The 18,486-nt window shown below is 46.9% G+C and overlaps 6 protein-coding genes across 6 annotated transcripts; 5 read left to right on the plus strand and 1 right to left on the minus strand.

Moving 5' to 3' along the window:
* Window positions 1-779: 779 nt before the first annotated feature.
* On the plus strand, window positions 780-4,443 carry ATNIH1004_003880 (Nonribosomal peptide synthetases (NRPS); the record flags this gene model as incomplete). Its single annotated transcript, XM_033568552.1, has 2 exons — window positions 780-2,291; window positions 2,344-4,443. 2 exons carry the CDS (start codon window positions 780-782, stop codon window positions 4,441-4,443), a joined length of 3,612 nt encoding a protein of 1,203 aa, XP_033427358.1.
* An 818-nt stretch (window positions 4,444-5,261) lies between these two features.
* Window positions 5,262-6,154, minus strand: ATNIH1004_003881 (uncharacterized protein; the record flags this gene model as incomplete). Its single annotated transcript, XM_033568553.1, has 2 exons — window positions 5,262-6,025; window positions 6,100-6,154. The coding sequence occupies 2 exons, from the start codon at window positions 6,152-6,154 to the stop codon at window positions 5,262-5,264; spliced, it is 819 nt and encodes a 272-aa protein (XP_033427359.1).
* Window positions 6,155-6,843: 689 nt separating this feature from the next.
* On the plus strand, window positions 6,844-8,852 carry ATNIH1004_003882 (cytochrome P450; the record flags this gene model as incomplete). The annotated part of the gene is made up of 5 exons (XM_033568554.1): window positions 6,844-7,102; window positions 7,157-7,252; window positions 7,324-7,383; window positions 7,446-7,715; window positions 7,765-8,852. 5 exons carry the CDS (start codon window positions 6,844-6,846, stop codon window positions 8,850-8,852), a joined length of 1,773 nt encoding a protein of 590 aa, XP_033427360.1.
* Window positions 8,853-9,476: 624 nt separating this feature from the next.
* ATNIH1004_003883 (acyl--CoA ligase) lies at window positions 9,477-11,266 on the plus strand (the record flags this gene model as incomplete). Its single annotated transcript, XM_033568555.1, has 4 exons — window positions 9,477-9,570; window positions 9,627-10,214; window positions 10,273-10,589; window positions 10,661-11,266. 4 exons carry the CDS (start codon window positions 9,477-9,479, stop codon window positions 11,264-11,266), a joined length of 1,605 nt encoding a protein of 534 aa, XP_033427361.1.
* Window positions 11,267-14,797: 3,531 nt separating this feature from the next.
* On the plus strand, window positions 14,798-15,459 carry ATNIH1004_003884 (uncharacterized protein; the record flags this gene model as incomplete). Its single annotated transcript, XM_033568556.1, has 3 exons — window positions 14,798-14,879; window positions 14,938-15,048; window positions 15,098-15,459. The coding sequence occupies 3 exons, from the start codon at window positions 14,798-14,800 to the stop codon at window positions 15,457-15,459; spliced, it is 555 nt and encodes a 184-aa protein (XP_033427362.1).
* Window positions 15,460-17,076: 1,617 nt separating this feature from the next.
* Window positions 17,077-17,784, plus strand: ATNIH1004_003885 (uncharacterized protein; the record flags this gene model as incomplete). The annotated part of the gene is made up of 1 exon (XM_033568557.1): window positions 17,077-17,784. One exon carries the CDS (start codon window positions 17,077-17,079, stop codon window positions 17,782-17,784), a length of 708 nt encoding a protein of 235 aa, XP_033427363.1.
* Window positions 17,785-18,486: the final 702 nt, after the last annotated feature.

The raw sequence follows: 18,486 nt of genomic DNA on the forward strand, positions 1-18,486 counted from the left end.
AGATGGCGTTCCCGCCATCCTGCATACTTTGGATCGTCAAGTATCACACTCAATAAGATACCATTTCTGGCTTTCGATATATCAGGCTTCCTGTCAGTAGCGATAAAGGAAACCAGAAGCCGAATGGGTAACTATATGATGTGCTGCAGGATTGGTATGCCGCTATTTGTCCATCTTCGCGGTCCTTCTCAAAATAACAACGAACCAGGAGGTCCATAAGTGCTTGGATGCATAAAATGTTCGATGGCTCGTGTTGGTCTATCCACACCAGTAGTAGCTAGGCAAGTAAGACCTCATCGTATGATGCAGGTAAGTGACGAGGATAGGCACTGTGGATCCGGTAGAGTTCCAATAGCGCATATTACTCTTCGCTTGCCCGGGGATTTTGACTTTGTCAAATTCGGCTGCTATTATGATGATCTTAGCTGGTTTGGGCAAATATGACACGTAGATTGCGGTATAAGACAGATACAACGTAAGAAATGACATATCCGAGTTGATCAATATGTCCTACTGCAAAAGGATGCAGGGAAAACTATCTATGTGAGTCCCTCCAAAAGTAGCAGGAATCTTGGAAACATAAGCTACAGTGAGACAAATGAAATGTATGGGTTGAAGTGACAACTATGCAACCAAAGCTATCAGTTATGAAAGCCTCGACATACATATAAGTATATGTCGACAGTCTCCCACACAGCAAACACTTTCTAGCTGCCATAGGCCAGCCGGACAATTTTATCTCTTTCACTTTCTTCGTTGCCCTTGACCATACATTCACAATGACTTTCCTTTCTGAGCCGCCCCAAACGTCTTTAGCAGAGGCCTGGGATAGACACCCCATAGCGATGCCAATAGAGAACCTGAGCAATACGTTAAGTCGTGCCGCGGCAGAGCACCCGGATCAGCCTGCTGTGGTTTCCCTTCATCAGTCGCAATACCGTGACCTAAGTTCGAAAAATTGCGGTATGGATGGAGCTCCACTCAAGTGGACTTTCTCACAACTGCAGGAACAAAGCAGAAGCTTAGCAACTTACTTTTTATCGAATGGGGTAGTTCCAGGCCGCGCGGTGGTGACGTTCCTCTTCAACCAAGCAGAAGCGGCACTACTTTTCTGGGCCACGGCCCATATGGGATGTCGATTCGTCCCCCTTGATCCTAGAAGTCTCGACCGGCTTGATGAGGCATCACATTTGCTGAGAACGTCGGAGCCTGCAATTATTGTCGCAGATACAGCCCAGACGGCAGCTCAAGCCGATCGCGCGCTTCTTCGACATTGCTCTAGTTCAGTTCCCTCTGCACTCTGCCATCGCATGCTTGTAGCGAGAGAGACGGAAATTACACCAGAGGGATGGTCCCATTTTCCTGAGCTTGTGAAGAACCCTGCTGAAGGCTATATCTCACTGTCTTCCTCAGCGCCTTCTTTGCCCGGAATACATGTTCACATGGAGGACCCAGTCGTCATGTTCTTTACTAGCGGCACGACCTCACTCCCCAAGGCATGTCCGCTGAGCACGATAAATATTGTCACTCCAGCGGTGTGTTTAGCTTCAAAAATAGAAGCCCAAAAACGTGACGCCGTGATCCAGCAGCTGCCACATTTTCACAGTTATAGCCTCGTTGTCAGCATCGGGATCTGGCTCAGTGGGGGAACGGTGGTGTTTCCAAGCGCTCGATTCGAACCAGCAAGCAGTATTGGCGGAATGGAATATGCCGCTGTTAATGGCTGGAAGATGCATCTTCCATGCGTCCCGTCTATGCTTCAAGCAATAGCATCACACCCTGCCTGTCCGGCTAAGGTCCCCGCCTTGTCATCAGTCATTGTTGGAGGTGCGCCAGTCCTTCCCGAGGTGCTTGCGATCCTTAAAAGCCTTGGCTCACAGCGCATTGCTGTGGGATTTGGCATGACTGAAGGGACTATAACCCTGCTTAGTATCATTGATACTGGGTCTCTCCGCCCCCGGCACATGAAAGAGGTGTCAGTAGGGACTGCTCAATCTGGGGCTAGGGTTCGGATCTGCGCTCCCGGCAGCCGGATACCCCTCCGTCGTGGCGAGGTTGGTGAGTTGCACGAAGGGGGTCTGCCAGTGTTCCGAGGCTATCTGGGAGTTTCTGACCCGGCTTGCTATCGTGAAGATGGGATGGACTTTATTGCCACCGGTGACCAGGCGTATATGGATCACGTCGGGCAAGTATACATCATAGGACGTTACAAAGATATCATAATCCGTGGCGGGGAGAATATCTCTCCTGCTACAATTGAAGGCTGTTTGGGAAATGTGCAGGGGGTTATGGTAAGTGATATTGGTACGGCTTGTGTCGTCAGCAGTTCTTACAGTTCGCTAGGCTCAAGTCGTGGGCGTTCCAGATCCTGTTGCTGGTGAAGTACCTATTGCTGTCGTTCGGTGCACAGCTCAAAAGGTCTCTGCGAAAGCGCTACAGAAGATGGTGCTGGTACAGCTAGGACCGGCCTTTGTACCTCCAACAGTACTGGATCTGCAATGTGACCTTAACCAGGAGCAATTCCCTACAACGTCAACAGGAAAGATCCAGAAGTTTCTTCTACGACAATGGGTAACGGAGCATCTGGCGCGTTGTAGCTCCATTAAAGGGGGTTTACTTGTTGAGCCTCTCGATACGCAGCTATCCATACTCTGGTCTACCCTCTGCGGTCAACATGCCTCGGATATTCTGCCCGACACTTCTATATTGAAGATAGCGGATAGCATGATGATTATACAGTTCTGTGGGCTCGTCCGCAAGGAGCTGCATAAGACGATCACGATGCAGGAAGTCATAGAAGCGGACACAATACGAAAGCAGGCTAAGCTGTTGAGGAGCAAAAAGGCGCGGCCTTCAGAAGATACCGGACCAAATATTCAAGCTATACAAAACTCTATATCGATGGACGAGCTACAACGGAATTCCAAAGAACAGCTAACCAGACTGGGTCTTGGATGGAGTGACGTAGAATATGTCATACCTATGACAGACACCATGAAAGTGATGGTGAAAGGTCGACGCCCATACTCGTGGAACCACCGCCATTGCTTGATTATTGATTCGACGAAGCCCGAACAGTTGGTGTCGGCGCTGAAACGATGGCTGGAGCGCCACCATCTGCTACGGAGCACTTCGATCATTAACAAGGATACAGCCTTTTACCTCGTCATGCGTCCGCAAGAGAGCTGGTTTCTCCACCAAATTGTGATGGGAGGGAAAGTAATGGATGCACAGGCTTTTTCTGCTTTTCGCGCAAATGACTTAAGCTATGATTTGGTAACTCCCTCGGGTCCACTGGTGAAGGTGACAGTCTTGGACGTGGGAGTTGGCTCGTCGACTATGGGACTCGTACTTCACATTCACCACTGCATCTTTGACGGTCTAACCATTCAGCGATGGTATCAAGACCTGGCCCAACTCCTTCGAAACTGCTCGAGTGACTTAAGCTTCCATCCGTACAGGGACTTTGGGCTTTTATACCATCAGTATCGCTCCGAGCGTCTGGCTCAAAAGTCCATCGACTTCCATGTACGTAGGTTGCGTGGGGTATCCACTGCCAAGGAAGCATTTTGGCCGGCCCAGCGATCCCCATACTGGCTAAAGGGAGACGATCAAGGATGGATTCATGATGATGGGACCCCAGGCCAGACGGCAGAACGCATCCCACTTGATGGACTAGAGTCTCGCGGTACGGTTGGACTTGTCCGGACCGCACACATTCCCAATCTGTCCTCTTTGCGGTCATCTTTCGGCATTTCTCCGCCATTTGTCGCGAAGTGCGCCTGCGCCCTGGTCAATATGAAGCACACCGGCGCCAATGAAGCCATCTTCGCCAGCATAGAGTCAGGCCGCTCGCAACTACCTAACAATGGCCCTACTGCTGTATCCATTGATCTGTTTGAAGTCGACGGTCCAACCACTAACGAAACCCTGAATAGGATCCGGCTAGAGCCCGGAGAAACAGTAATTCGGTTGCTCACTCGCATCCAAAGGTACCAAAGTGAGATTGATTTGCACTCACATGCTCCTATTTACGGCGTCCGTGATGCGTTGGCCCAAGACCCAATTACTGGAGAAGCGGATGCGCGGGAGTACATCAGTTTGCTTCAGCGCCAGGTCTTTGACTGGCTCCCTCCAACGAGAGAGGCAAATAATGATCTGTCTGTGACCCTTTCCCCGCTCAGACTATTGGAGATACTCCCTCGCACGGATCTCGGAATAGTCTGGTTTCCCAGTCTATCGGATAGCGATATTCTGGAATTAGAGGTAACTTATGACGACTCTCAGCTTACTACAGCGGAGGTTCGACAAGCGATGACAGAGTTCATGAGTGCGACGGCGTGGCTGGCCAATCCAGACAATATCCAGCGGCCAGTGAGTGACTGCCAGTTCGACGGATTACAGATCACAGATATCGAACCACACTATCGATATCGGCGTTGATTAACGCATATTGTTGTCACTGTTCATTTCTGTCTTGTATTGTAGGGAGGTGACGTGACCGAAGACTTGTGTACAGAAATTCTTTAGGTCTCGACAATATATAAACTTTAATCACGGTAGTCTGTTTATGCGAAGAGAAACCTTTCTTAAGAAAGAACACTAATTTTGAGACGACTATTTATATACAAATATCCTGCGATACTATAAGATTTATTGGTATTTTGATGAGGAGGCTGAATTGATTGTATCAGAAAGATAATGTACTACCTAACTCCTCTATGAGGGTAGTTAACTTATTGGGTATATAATAATACATGTCGACTAAAATGGGTCTATATTGCTGATTATTCAGCATCCTCTCAGTCCGGCCTTGTTCCTTTGTTGACCATTTTTATTTATTCAGTTCTCCCGGATAGTTTCAGATAGTCAGAGACCTTACCTTTCAATATAGATGGATCCTTATCCATAGATCAGTGATACTAGCTCATACGCGTATTCAGCTGGCAGACAATACATTTCACATGTCCTAAACAGGACCAGCTCATTCTGACAGATACTTGAGACTTCTCCAACCCTTTATTTACTGTAGCGAACCTACGGTAGATCAGAGGAATTGGCATCAGAATAGAGGAACTGTGTAGTTGGAATTGAGTGAGCGACCCAGTTATCTCTCAGAATAACTATTAGATACATCTGACCCATATGACCGTGAAACCCCTGGCTAGTGGAACATCATTATTCATACAGAGGGCTCTAACCATAATCGTAACATTTACAAAGCGTCTGGCTTGATAGCGTAGCTACGTCCCCCGTATTTACTAACGAGACACACAAGACATGATATGCACGATGGAAGCTTGACCAGAGAACTGGCCAGATTTTGTGGCACCCTGCCAGCCACACGACTTCCATATGAACTGCACAATTGAATCGAGGATATGTGTATCCCTGGGAACATAATGACATCCATAGTGGCATATAACCTTGTGCGTTCGGAAGCACCGTGCTAGCCGGATCGTCTTTTCAGCGTCGACAATAGTATCTAAAAGGCCTATGACATGGCAAGCTGGAGTGTCCAGCTGCCATCGATACAGACTGTTGTAGAATTGAATTGTTCCTCTGTATCCTGAAAAGCACACGACAGTCTTGAGCTGATACTGCGTGGGAAGACGCAGAAAAACGTCTACTGGAAGATTCTGGGCCCGAATTGCGTCTGCCTTCGTTAGGTTGCTGCGACATTCCAGGAGCGACACAACCATGGCAGCAAGAGCAGCACCTTGGGAAAACCCGATGATCACATGCACTGGATTGGCGCTCAGGAACCGGGCAATCTCCACCAGCGCCTCATTCAGGTACTTATATTCATACGTGTCGTCGGCACCATACCACCAAATGCGGTTGTTCGTGCTGTCGAGGGTGTCAAATGCCAGTCCAATGGGGCACTGGGCGCATCGCGGGGCGTCAAGGAAGAGGCATTCAATTCCGCTGTACAACTTCAACAATTCCTGCGGGGTAGTCGTCATTATCTTTTCCACCAAAGGCCTTGTTTTGGCCTGGAAGCGCCGGGCAGATTGGGAATATCCTGGAACATGCCCGTCAGCTACGGATACCAAAGCAGTTCTAGGAAGCGGAGTAACCCGAATAGTTTATTATTACCATGTAGCATCAAAATTCGGAAATTTTCAGACTGCGGATGACTCTTTGTGTCCATGATGCTAGTTGTCCTGGGGATTCATCAATGTCCACAGACCGAAAGATAGTGGGCGGTCTATCTCTAGTGCTTTAATATGTTACGATTTATGAGTTACATATATGTTCGATCGTAATAACCCTGCCACAGCATCCTTGACATTCGTCTCGGGTACTGTGTTGACTCGAAGACCACTATGACACATGTGTCCTTCTCTGTCATCCGCTAGTATTTACTTGGAAACACAAACAGACTAATATGGCGCTATTACCCGTGGCACTGCCGGGGCTGAGTGTTCTAGCCTAATATAGCTTCTTAAGTGCTCTAGAGTTTATAATGGTCCATTTCGAATCAATAGCAGCATCCTTCTGCGAGTTAATCATCGATCAATTGACGAATGGCGCAAATAACATGACAGATACGAGTGCAGTGGCAAGAAAACTGATAGCCCAGCCGTCGTCCTATGCATCCTCTAGCATACTTTTGAATATTGATCAGCATGTAGACTAACAGTCCGACGCTGCATAATGTAGTCAAGTGAGCTATCACATATGTACCTGATCGATCAACTTCTTTGTCGGGAGGTTCCGAACGCAGAGTTCAATAAGCAAGATTATAGGAAGCCTACAGATGAATTAGGGGCCGACTAGGTAGAAACTCGTACAAGTATTGCATGTGACTACAGGAATTACCTCGTTTTAGAGCAAATAATGATCTACGAAAATTGCAATATCCCTGTCATAGTGTCCCCTAAGCTATCTACTGAGCAGGTTGCTAAAAGCCATCTTGCTCTCAGACGGAGTCTTCTCTCGGATATTGACGAAGTAGAGAATATGGAGCTGATTATACAACACATCGGTCCTTTGACCCTAATAACGTGGGCGGGATGCCTGATATTGCTACACGTATGGACAGGATACCTGCTAGGTCACCCCCAGGAAGGTGCAATGCTAATTGAGCTGACACAGGGTGTGATAAGAATAATCTATTTCTTTTTTTTCCATCCCCTTGCCAAGTATCCAGGGCCGCTGGTCGCCAAATTTACCGACGCCTATGCTGCTTACCACTCTTGGAAAGGCAGCATTCATCTGGACATTAGCCGATGCCATGAAAAATACGGTCTGGCCAACGACTGGACAAAGGCATAGAAATCCTTCACGTCTAGTGGGCTAACTAATGAGAACGTGTAGGGGACTTTGTTCGCTATGGCCCAAACCGAATCTTAGTGAACTCCGCTGCCGGTCTGAAGGGTATATAACTTTTTTTATTTGCTACTACTCTATCCGTGGTCCATACTGACCTTGTTCGTTAGACATATACGGCCACGGCAAAAACGTTCGAAAGTCCCCAGCATACCGAGCCCTTATACATCGTGTCCCCAGTACATTCACCCTAGTCGACAAAAGGGAGCATAGCTGGAAACGCCGAATCTTGGCACAGGGATTCACAACTTCCACACTGCGAGATCTGGAGCCGCACATATTGGGCAAGATCGATAGATTTTGTAAATGCATGCTTGAGCATGGTGAGGGTCGCCCCCAACAAGGCGGGTGGTCCAGCCCACAGAATCTCTCGGATTGGTGTATGTGCCTCATTTATTCGTGATCAAGCCCTCGTCTGATATGTCCCAGGTTCATACCTCAGCTTCGAGATTATGGCCAGTGTAGTTTTCGGTCAGAAATATGACATGCTGGGAAGCGAAGAACACCGACATCTGATCAAAGATATCCAGAAAAGTAATATCCGGGTGTCTGTTCTGTACAACTACATAACATTAAGATCCTTGCACTTGGACCGACTCCTATTCCCAGAGTCTATGAAAGGACGGCGTACGTTTCTACATTACATAAACCTCTTCCTCACCCATAGCAGTGCTAGGGGTCAACTATCCTCAGGGCACTCTTCGAACTTGTTTCACCTTCTAAAGACTTTTCGCGACCCTGAATCAGGGAGACAGTTCCATGCGGCTGAGCTACGGGCCGAAGCAGCTACTCTTATTGCAGCAGGTATGGAAACCTATGTGTTTCGAGGCTCGTATCGAACCAAATATATAGACGCTGACACTTGTATTATGAAACCCGAAGGCCTTGAGACAACATCGAGTGCAATGGCAGCCACGTTCTTCTATCTTTCCCACTTTCCAGTGGTGCAAAGCACACTGGCCGAAGAAATTCGCACAACATTTGACTCCGTTGACTCTATTCACATGGGGCCGCAACTGAAATCTTGCCGATATCTGGATGCTTGTATATATGAAAGCCTCCGCATGTCTCCACCCGTATCCTCGCCAACATGGCGGCAGGTCGAAAACAGAGGAGCCCTGATTGATGGCCGGTTCCTAGAGCCCGGCTGCGATGTTGGAACCAGCATCTACGCTATCCACCACAACCCGCGCATCTTCCAGGACCACGGCACTTTCGATCCATCTCGGTGGTTGGAGCCGGACAGTCGAGCCATTCGGGCTGCTTTCGCACCGTTCTCTATTGGACCGAGAGCATGTGTTGGAAGGTCGCTTGCACTAGCAGAGTTGGCCATGGTAGTTGCTTCTGTGGTGTGGAGATATGATCTCAGGCTGGCCGATGGCAGTCTTGGTAGAGTTGGGGAAGGTGGGAAAGAGCTCGGAAGGGGTCGCGAAAGGGTCCAGGAGTTCCAACTCTACGACCACATCGCAGCTGCTACCGATGGACCGTATGTCGAATTCCGTGCCCGCGAGGCGTAAATAGCAGAAATCCGCATTTAGGATTCAACACATATTTAATCGACTTGGTAATTTTGGAATAGTGGCTGCAACATAGATCTGCATGCGGATTTCATCTCATCTTCGCCTGCGATGAGTCATATCCACATAAAAGCAGAATAGGTAGAAAGGAACTCTCCTTCTCTTCATAGCTAATTGCGCCTATATGCTGGCTGATCTCGTATCGGTCATGTTACTAGACTCCTGCCTTTCGTAGATTATGCGGCTCGGAACTATCGATGCGCCATTGAACTCAACGTGGAAGATGAAAGCTGATACGTCCATTTACTGAAGTATATCACAACGAAGTCTCGGACCGTCCTACGCCCATCTGACACGGCACATGCCATGCCGCTTTGTGTATGTGGTACATGTTTCTTGCGTCTCCATTTGTCGGCGAATTATAAACATCTCAATAAGTCCATATTTGACTATCGAACGTGGAGACGCACAGTTTTCCAACAAACCTTGAAACTCTACATCTACCTTGAGGAAGCCCCGCCATCAGAACAATTCCATTATAAGACCAGTTTCATTAGAACCCGTTGACCTCCCATGTCCGTTGCCATCACACAACACACTGGCCCTGTTCTACTACACATTACCATGGATTCTCCCCGGACGGACGTACACATTCCTGATGTCGACATTTGGACTTTACTGTTCGAACGAGATGATCTACAGACTACCTGTGGCAGAGGTAAGTAAGTCGACGCCTTGGAGCTGTGGCTGTCGGTTGCATAACTGACAGGCTAGCCTCGTTGACTGACGCTGCCACCGGTCAATGCTATACATACGAGGTCATTCGCGAGCGTGCCCTGGCATTTGGTCAACTCCTCCAGCAGAAATGGAACTGGCAAAAGGGCGATGTTCTGGTCACACACACGGGAAACTCCATTGACCTCCCTCCGATTATATGGGGAACACTCGCTATCGGGGGCGTCGTCTGTCCAACGAATCCGCAATACAATGTCTCGGAACTATCATTTGTTCTAGGCGATACACGGGCTCGGGCGGTCGTTACCGATAACGGTCGTGAAGACGTAGCTCGTGAGGCAGTGAAGCGTGCCGGAGCAGCCTCCGATGCAGTCATTTCCCTCGCCTATATCAGAGACGAATTGTCCTCTAGCCAGTTCAAGAACGTTTTTCGGCCAGCCATTACGTGTCCGGAGAGTAGTCTCGCTTTCCTGGTGTACTCTTCGGGCACAACCGGTCGTCCAAAAGGCGTGATGCTGTCTCATCGGAACATGGTTGCCAATGTCATGCAGTCCTCGTTGGTCGCTCGCGATCTGTTGGGGGCGGAAGGCCGTATACTGGCCATGCTCCCGTTCTTTCATATTTATGGTGTGTTCCCAACGCTTGTCCTGTAAGCTCGGTCCAAACTAATTAATCTCTGAGACAGGAATTACCTGCCTCTTGAGCCTGCCGCTGTATCTCGGCATCCCGATTTTTGTTATGCCACGGTTCCAACTGAAGGAGTTTTGCACCGCGGTGGAGAAGCACCGTATCACCTGTGCGTTTGTGGTCCCCCCTGTAATCCGACAGCTAGTGTTGAATATCGACGAAGTCCGTCAAAACAATCTTCAGTCACTGCGGGTAATGGTATCAGGTGCTGCTCCACTAGATGTCGGGTTGATTCATACATTGCAGAATGAGTTAAACGTCCCCATTTCTCAAGGGTTCGGAATGAGCGAATGTGCTCCATGCACTCACTGGCAGGTAAGTAGAGAGTCGGTTCGTACCAGCAAGTATGGAACTGGCCTTGTCTCACAATTCGCCAGACTATGGAGGAATGCCAGCATTACCCTGGGTCCGTCGGCCGGCTGCTCCCCAACATGACGGCCCGGCTTGTAGCGGTTGATAGAGGGAACGATTCGCAGACGGGAGAGCTCTGGGTCAAGGGTCCTAATGTCTTCTTGGGGTATCTGAATAACGGTCCGACCAACAACGAGGTGTTCTCCGAGGATGGCTACTACAAGACAGGTGATGTAGGATACCAGGACGTTGATGGGAACTTCTACATCACAGACCGCATAAAGGAGATGATCAAGTACAATGGGTTCCAGATTGCGCCTGGGGAGTTGGAATCTCTTTTATGTCGTCACCCAGCAGTCGCTGATGCTGCAGTGGCTGGGATTGAGCACGACGGCACAGAGCTGCCGAGAGCATACGTGGTCTTGCGTTATGGATGCGACTTAACCCCAGATCAAAACACGGCGAATGCTCTCATGGAATTCGTGAACGGCCTAGTTATCAGCTATAAACGGCTGAGGGGTGGTGTCAGTTTTGTTGCCGAGATTCCCCGCAGTCCGGCAGGGAAGACGCTGAGACGAGTGCTGAAGGAGTTATATTCGCCAGTGTTTCACGATACCTGCCACAAGCGGATATCAACATAACAGTGAGTTGGACGGATGAAACAGGGCATACAGCACGGCGTTTGTGATATAATAGTTACCATTATTTAGCTTCCGCTGTGAATTACTGGTCGAATCTTGACGATCGCTGGGAAATTATTAAACCGTGAACACCGTTGTTCCTTACCGTCACCCACAGAAGTGCGGAAATAAATCATAAAGATAAGGGTGGACGTACCTTACTCTCATACGCACCACAGTACGTGGTGATCATGTGGCAAAACTACTTGATGAGCAGGATACCGTCGATCTGAACTCTCGGGAATACTTACGCCTTAAACTCTATTACTTTGTGCGGTAGGGTAGGGCATAAGGGCGTTGTCAGGCTGTTGCTGGGTATCAACATCGTAAATTAATGCTTTGTTCAATATGCTTAACATCAAAATTAATAAGTTTTCCCGAGCCTAAGCTCGCACTCTATTTTCATGCCGCAAGCTCAAGGCGCCCCCCACGAGAAGAGGTTCAGATAGCTAAGGCAGTAAGCTCATCGAACAGCTGCACGCAACCAGTTGCCTAACATATGGAACCATATATCATTGATATTCTAGGCCACCATAACCACCATACCTCCTTGGACGGCGCGCCTCTCTAGAATGCAGGAAAAGGGGTTAAGTACTCGGGGGTGTGAACACCGCACAATAGGCAACCACCTAAGATGCAGATCATTACTTCTGCTCTGCAGCCCTGCCGCTACTACACGATTATGTTTCAGGGGTTTATACAGAGATTCGATACCAAATTACTCTAGGAAGAGGGATACCAAGAAATCGAATTTTCTGATTCAAACCAGGATCAAATATTATTGCTCCGCTGCACTTGCATTGCAGTATGGGAAAACCTAACATGGTGCAAAAAACCATACCAAGGAGACAACACTGCAGATCATATCCCTCCGTCTGAATGAAAGGGCAGATTGTGCTTGGTTCCAGACTTCACATATCGCAATCGCCAATTCGATTCAATTCATCGTATCACACACTAAACTTTCAATATCCTCAGGAGGATAGAACCTGTGGGTGCCTGGTTCAAAATCGGCAATCTCCGCATTGCAACCGTCGTATCTATACTATATGTTAGTATTAGTCTTGTTATTTTTATTAATAACATACGTGTAGAAACTACATCTTGCTGTGTGCTTTACATAGTCTGCCTGCCTGCTTAATTGTTATCTTAAGAGCAAGATTCTAATCCTAGCTATATATTTACCAGACACCAAATGGGTTGCAAACACCAGATTCAGGGTAGAATTGACTACTGACGCCGTCTGCAATGACTTGGACCTAGTTGTAGTTAGAATTAAAATAGTTCAGGAAGATTAAAAGAAGAGCCTTGTAAGCTACAGATATCTTGCTGTAGTCATCACCCTGGGCTAAACCCAAAGGCGCAAGAAGAGGAGGCCGTTAACTGGAGGAAACCCATTATGCTATCAAGGGCTGGGGCGGAAAAGTTTCTACAAGCGAAGACGACTGCTAAGTACAATGTTGTGGAGGTAATTAAAGGTCTGCTCAATGGGAAATACATAGGATGGGATATGAAGGAATATTAATACTTTTGTAACTAAGTTAACTACGGTAATATTGATTATTCAACATCTTTCTCGGTCAAATGTTAATGATACAACATCATCAGATGGCCATCTATATTTTCTATATTGGTGCAATACCGCTCATCACACGGCCGGTTAGGTGGGGGACCAGGCGAGATTGTGTAGCGCTATAAGCTGTAGGGACAGTCGAATATGGGAACCCGGGGGGGCAGCCTTAGATGGCAGGCTCTGGAGAGGACTTAGGGAATTCTCTTGGGTCTTGCGAAGGAGTGTATTGCTTAAGCTATTTCTTGAAGTATCCTTCCCTCTTGTCTGCCACCTTAAGTAGCAGACCGCTATTTAACCTAGTGTCTACCAAGGTCTTCCAGCGCACTGCCGTGGGATCGTATGTTATGGGATCATGTTGTCTTCAGAGTGCCTACGTGTTGTAACCATATTCGTCAGGCACTATAGTCTTAGTTATCCCCCGGGATGACATTAGTTAGTTTACATTCTTCGTTTGTTTATCTCGCCTCTATAAATGTGAGACGTTTTGATAGTTTAGTTGAATCAGAGACCTAATTTTCTATGGAGGATCGGTACTTGCGAATATGCGTATTTTATGGTTGACAGAAAATAAGCTATTATAACATAGACACCGTTAAGCCTTACTAGGAAATAGCATAGGACTCCCTATAGTAAGAAAACAATGGAACATATTGGGTTCCTAATTCTGGATAGATAAGGGGTTGTGTTGTTCTATTTACTACATTTGTGTCAATATACAGAGACGCTGAACAATTATGACTCTGCTAGGTACAGCCCTAAGTCTTTTAAAATTACCGAATTCGGTGATCTTAAAATTGAGAGATTATTTCCTACTGTCTACGTTATCGACCTCTACTGTCCTCCTTTTCCTTTCCTTACATCCATACACTTAGTATTCTTCATTAATCTTAACCTTCTTTCGCAGACTATAACACTAGTAATAAAGGTTAGGTTTCGGATCATATAAGACGAATTATCAGTTTCGTGCTGCACAGGTAGATTTTATGGACCCTAAGCGAATCTTGACGAAATAGATAGCTCCATAGAACATATGAAGGATGCGAAGAGTTAGCAAAATTCATATACAAATATTATTCTGAAAACGAGGATGAAGAGATAGAGGCAGCTCTACAGGAATCCCAGAAGACTACAGAGTCCGGTGACTCCTGGCCATGAAACAACTCCTCCACCACCTCTACTACCTACACCTGGACCAACTCCAATACTTCAATCAAGAGTTCAAACTCAAAGTTATCGGGACGACTCACCTAGTCGAATTCTAGAATCACTGAATCAAGCGGAACATGAAGAGCTCGCAAGCTCGGGGGTCGAAAACTCCTCTGAACGTGCCCGAGGCAGACGACCTAGACGAGTAGTTGATACAAGCAACATTATTGAAGGCACATGATCAAGAAGAAAGAGAATAGATGAGGATTATCAGTCATATGCTACTTATCTTGAAGACGAAGAGCCAGACAGCTTGCTAAGTGCATTTGCAATAGGATTGTGTTCTCAAGCACAACAAAAACAAATATACCGAGATGATCTACCTGCTCCGCCACGTACATGGAATGAAATGCTCAAACATCATCTAAGGCATGAATTTATAGCTGCATGCTTAAAATAATACAATGCTATTATAAATAGAGGCACTGTTAGAGTAGTCGAACGGCTGGAAACAAAAGCAAGAATGATTCCATTAACGTGGGTCGTTACCTACAAAGTCAACGAAAATGGACACTTCGTGAAAGCGAAAGCACGTATCTGTGTGAGAGCAGATCTTCAAGCAATCTCAATAGAGGAGAAAAGAGCTACAACACTCGCTGCGCGACCTTTAGGAATATAATGGTCCTAGTTGCAGCATTCGACCTTGACACAACCCAGAATGACGCCACAATGCTTTTCTGCATGCTCTATTAGACGAAGAAGTCTATGCAGCTATGCCAGATGGGTATACAGTAAAAGGCAAAGTGTGGAAGCTCCTGCGAGCACTCTACGGAGGTGACATCAAAATCGTAATTGGTTAGTATGTGCCTATAGCCTTAGACGATTTGACACTAATCAGCATCTATGTCCCAAGATCGTGGAGGTACATTTACTGACATCTGGGCCAGTCTCCCTGGGCAGTTAGACATTATCCTCAAACTGCTTTCAGTAGACCCATCCAATTACCAAGATGCACCACCCGAAGGTAATTATTATAAAAGGCTTAGTAAGATGCAAGACTACTAATATAGTAGGCATTCGACGAATCCTGTCACACTTTTACAGCAAGGAGCTCCCCTGTGGAAGCCTTCTACCTAAAAGAGACATCGAGTTTATTCGGATGGACACTACTGTCCCCACAAATGCCTTTCTTGAACGTAAGGGTACGAAACACGCGTTCCTTGTAACTAAAGGATTTCAGGATCTGTTGAAGATTGGATATCAATCTAGGCTGAGACTGTTCGATCTTAATATCGTGAAGCCGGATGTACTGTATAGTGAGATGCATGAAATTGAGACTAGAATAACTATTGAGGGGTTCGACAAGGACCTGGACGGGCTTTTCGACTCCAAAGAGGAAATCCCTGGATTCCTTCTTCGTGGCACAAGGGGATAAGTATTTTGCTGCTCTGGGAGATCGTGGCAGGGTGTTGAATAATACGTTTTAGATTCTCTTTGTATTTGCCTAGGGGAACATGTTGCGGGTGTCCAGGTAGACATGCGTCATTGGCACCAAACAAGATGGCCTTGTGGGATTAGTTGTTTGTTTCTGTGGAGGAGGGATATAGTTGCATTGCATGGACTGTACCATAAATCGAACAGTCCCTTGTTCTGTCGTGGGAAAAAATTGGAGGAATACTTTGATAGCCTGGGCTGTGTTGTAGCCGCTAGATAGCCATATTAGGCAGGGAACGAAGGAATCATATAGCTGTTGTCTAGTACTTGCACACACACCTAAGTCCCCGGTTGATTATGTCGAGGCGCCGACGATAGGCTATCAACATCAGTGTATGGCACGGAGCAAAGCTCACGATGAGAGGGGAGCAAAGTAAATCTTTAGGCAGGGCAATGTGCGAAGTAAACTAACCGTCTTGCAAGGCGCCATGCAAACCAAACCCAGTGTCTTGGATACTCGACATCTCCGTGATGGAGTCGCCGAAGAGGATGAATTGATTATATGGCTTATATGGGTCGTTCGCCTGTGGTTGGGCGGACTGCGACATTGTGGGAGACGGCTATATATATTTATTGAACCTATGCAACGTCAACAATGACTCGAAACTATCACTAGGGCCGCTAGAGGTGGCGAGCTGAGCGAGTTGTCGCGGGGCTGAAGGAGCTTCCAAGCGAAGCAGGCGGAAGCCGTGAATTCATTTTACAACTAGAAATGGAGCGCGAAATTGACCCCGAAAATGAATGCCCGGCACTAGCGCCGGCTACAGCTGGATATCCACCACGCCTGTTCCTGCCAAGCAGCCTTAGTATTCGTCTCCCTGAGTGAGATAATAACTTATGTTGGTCAGCTGAATACACGTATAAGCTAGTACTGATGTGACTCAGGGGGGAAGAAGGCAGTAAGCTCATCGAACAGCTTCACGCAACCAATTGCCTAATATAGGGAACGATGTATCATTAATATCCTAGACCACGATAACTACCATACTTCCTTGGATGGTTGACTCTCGCACCTAGAATACATGAAGAGGGTTGAAGTACACAGGGGCACGTTAGGCAACCACATAAGATGCAGATCATTACTTCATCAGCTAGTATAACCGATCACATAAGAATATAGATCTGGATTGAAAAGGATAAGGGCTCTTAGGTCTCTAACTACCTGAATCTATCTGGGAGATCTGGATAAAAGGTAAAAAAACAAAAAAGGAGCAAAGTCGGACCGATCAGATGCTGAATAATGGGTAATTGGCCGGCAACTTATAAATTGAACATTGGGGCCGCAAAATATCTAGTCCTAACTTATCACGCCGGCTTTTATTTCACATTCTCCCGCCTGGTATATCTCCATTAGCAGCCAATAAGAAAACTCCCGCAACGGTGGTGACCGCTTCGTTTTTAGCAGCTGTCAATAACTTTTCGGAAAGGGTGGCATGTGCACATTTGTCAGCAGGGTACAAGGTGAGCCAAAACCAGTCAGCCGTGTGAATATGTAAGTCCGGGATATCGAACTGATTAATTCAAGTCCTTTTGAAGTCAAAGCTCCGTACCATAAGCAATGACGACCACAAACATCAAAGCAGTCTTCTTTGACTTTATGGGCACATGCCTAGATTGGCACAGCGGGACCATCAAAGCATTACCACAATCCATTTCGGAAAGTGAAAGATCGGATATCGCTCTCAAATGGCGCCACGACTACTTCGCTGCTAATGCTGCACGTATCGCTGCCAATGAGCCTGTCGAGGACATCGAAGTCACTCTTGGAAAGACCCTCAGTGCGTTAGTAGAGACGCGTCCAGCCCACAAACGTCTCTTTGATAAAGAGACAAAGGAACGATGTATAGCTGCATGGCACTCGATGCCAGCATGGCCCGATGTTGCCCAGGCAATTGAGCAGCTGAAAGCAAGCGGTTATGAAGTATTTGTCCATGCGAATGGAACCACACGACTGCAACTCGATCTCTGCAAATCATCGGGTCTATCCTTCGATATGCTGTTCTCTAGTCAGCTACTTGGCGTCTACAAGCCTGCTCCAGACAGCTACCGCGAGGTGTTGCGATTGGTAAATGTGAAGCCAGAGGAAACAGTGCTTGTTGCTGCGCATGCTTATGATACTCGTGGTGCGAAGAAAGCTGGGATGAAAACCGTATATGTCCACAGGTGGACTGACGACATCAATGAAGACATGGAGGTTGTCAAAGGAGAAAATGACTTCTTCTTGGGGGACATGACAAACCTTGCCGGGGTTATTCGGCAGCTTTGAGTTTTGCATTTATTGAGACCATCGGGTAATATGAGAATATGCGACAACCACTCCTTCAGTGTGTGAAACTTGAACTATGGACCGCCTCAGGGTTTGGTCTCAATCTTGGGAGGATAGAGAGGAAATAGGCACAGCATGTGATAGATGCCAAGTTACTTCATACGAGTACATGTGTCTTGTTCCTAACTTTCGATAGAATAGAGAGATCAACGAGTTAGGTCGAAAACGTATCAATATTTAAGAAAGCAGGGGTTATCTCTAGTCCTTTACTGTATATACATACTAACTTACCCATTGCTTCATGAGGACTTGGGCAACTCATGAACCCCTCTCGACTCAAGGACACGTCAGTATTTTATGTCAAACAAGTAATAGAGCTAATGATTCTGTACAATAATGAATTTCCCATCATATAATTTAGTAGATGTGGTGGGCAGGAGAGAGTGACTCAGTGTTTAAGGACGGCTAGAATATCCTTACAATGCTCGACGCAATGTAGATTACAATCGAATTTCGCGTCGATGAGAGTCTTCAATTAATCGTCGTGATTCTCCGACTAAAAGATTCCTCAAGATGTTCCCAATCTACTCCGACCTGTTAAAAACAAAAATTACGTATTGCGTATTTATAACAGGCTGGATGGAACTCAAAAGCCCACTCTAGTCATACTCAGAACAGGAGATAGAGGCATTACAAGAGGTC

The sequence above is a fragment of the Aspergillus tanneri genome (assembly GCF_003426965.1).
Source record: "Aspergillus tanneri strain NIH1004 chromosome Unknown AapTan_3_pilon_pilon_pilon, whole genome shotgun sequence".
NCBI lineage: Eukaryota > Fungi > Ascomycota > Eurotiomycetes > Eurotiales > Aspergillaceae > Aspergillus > Aspergillus tanneri.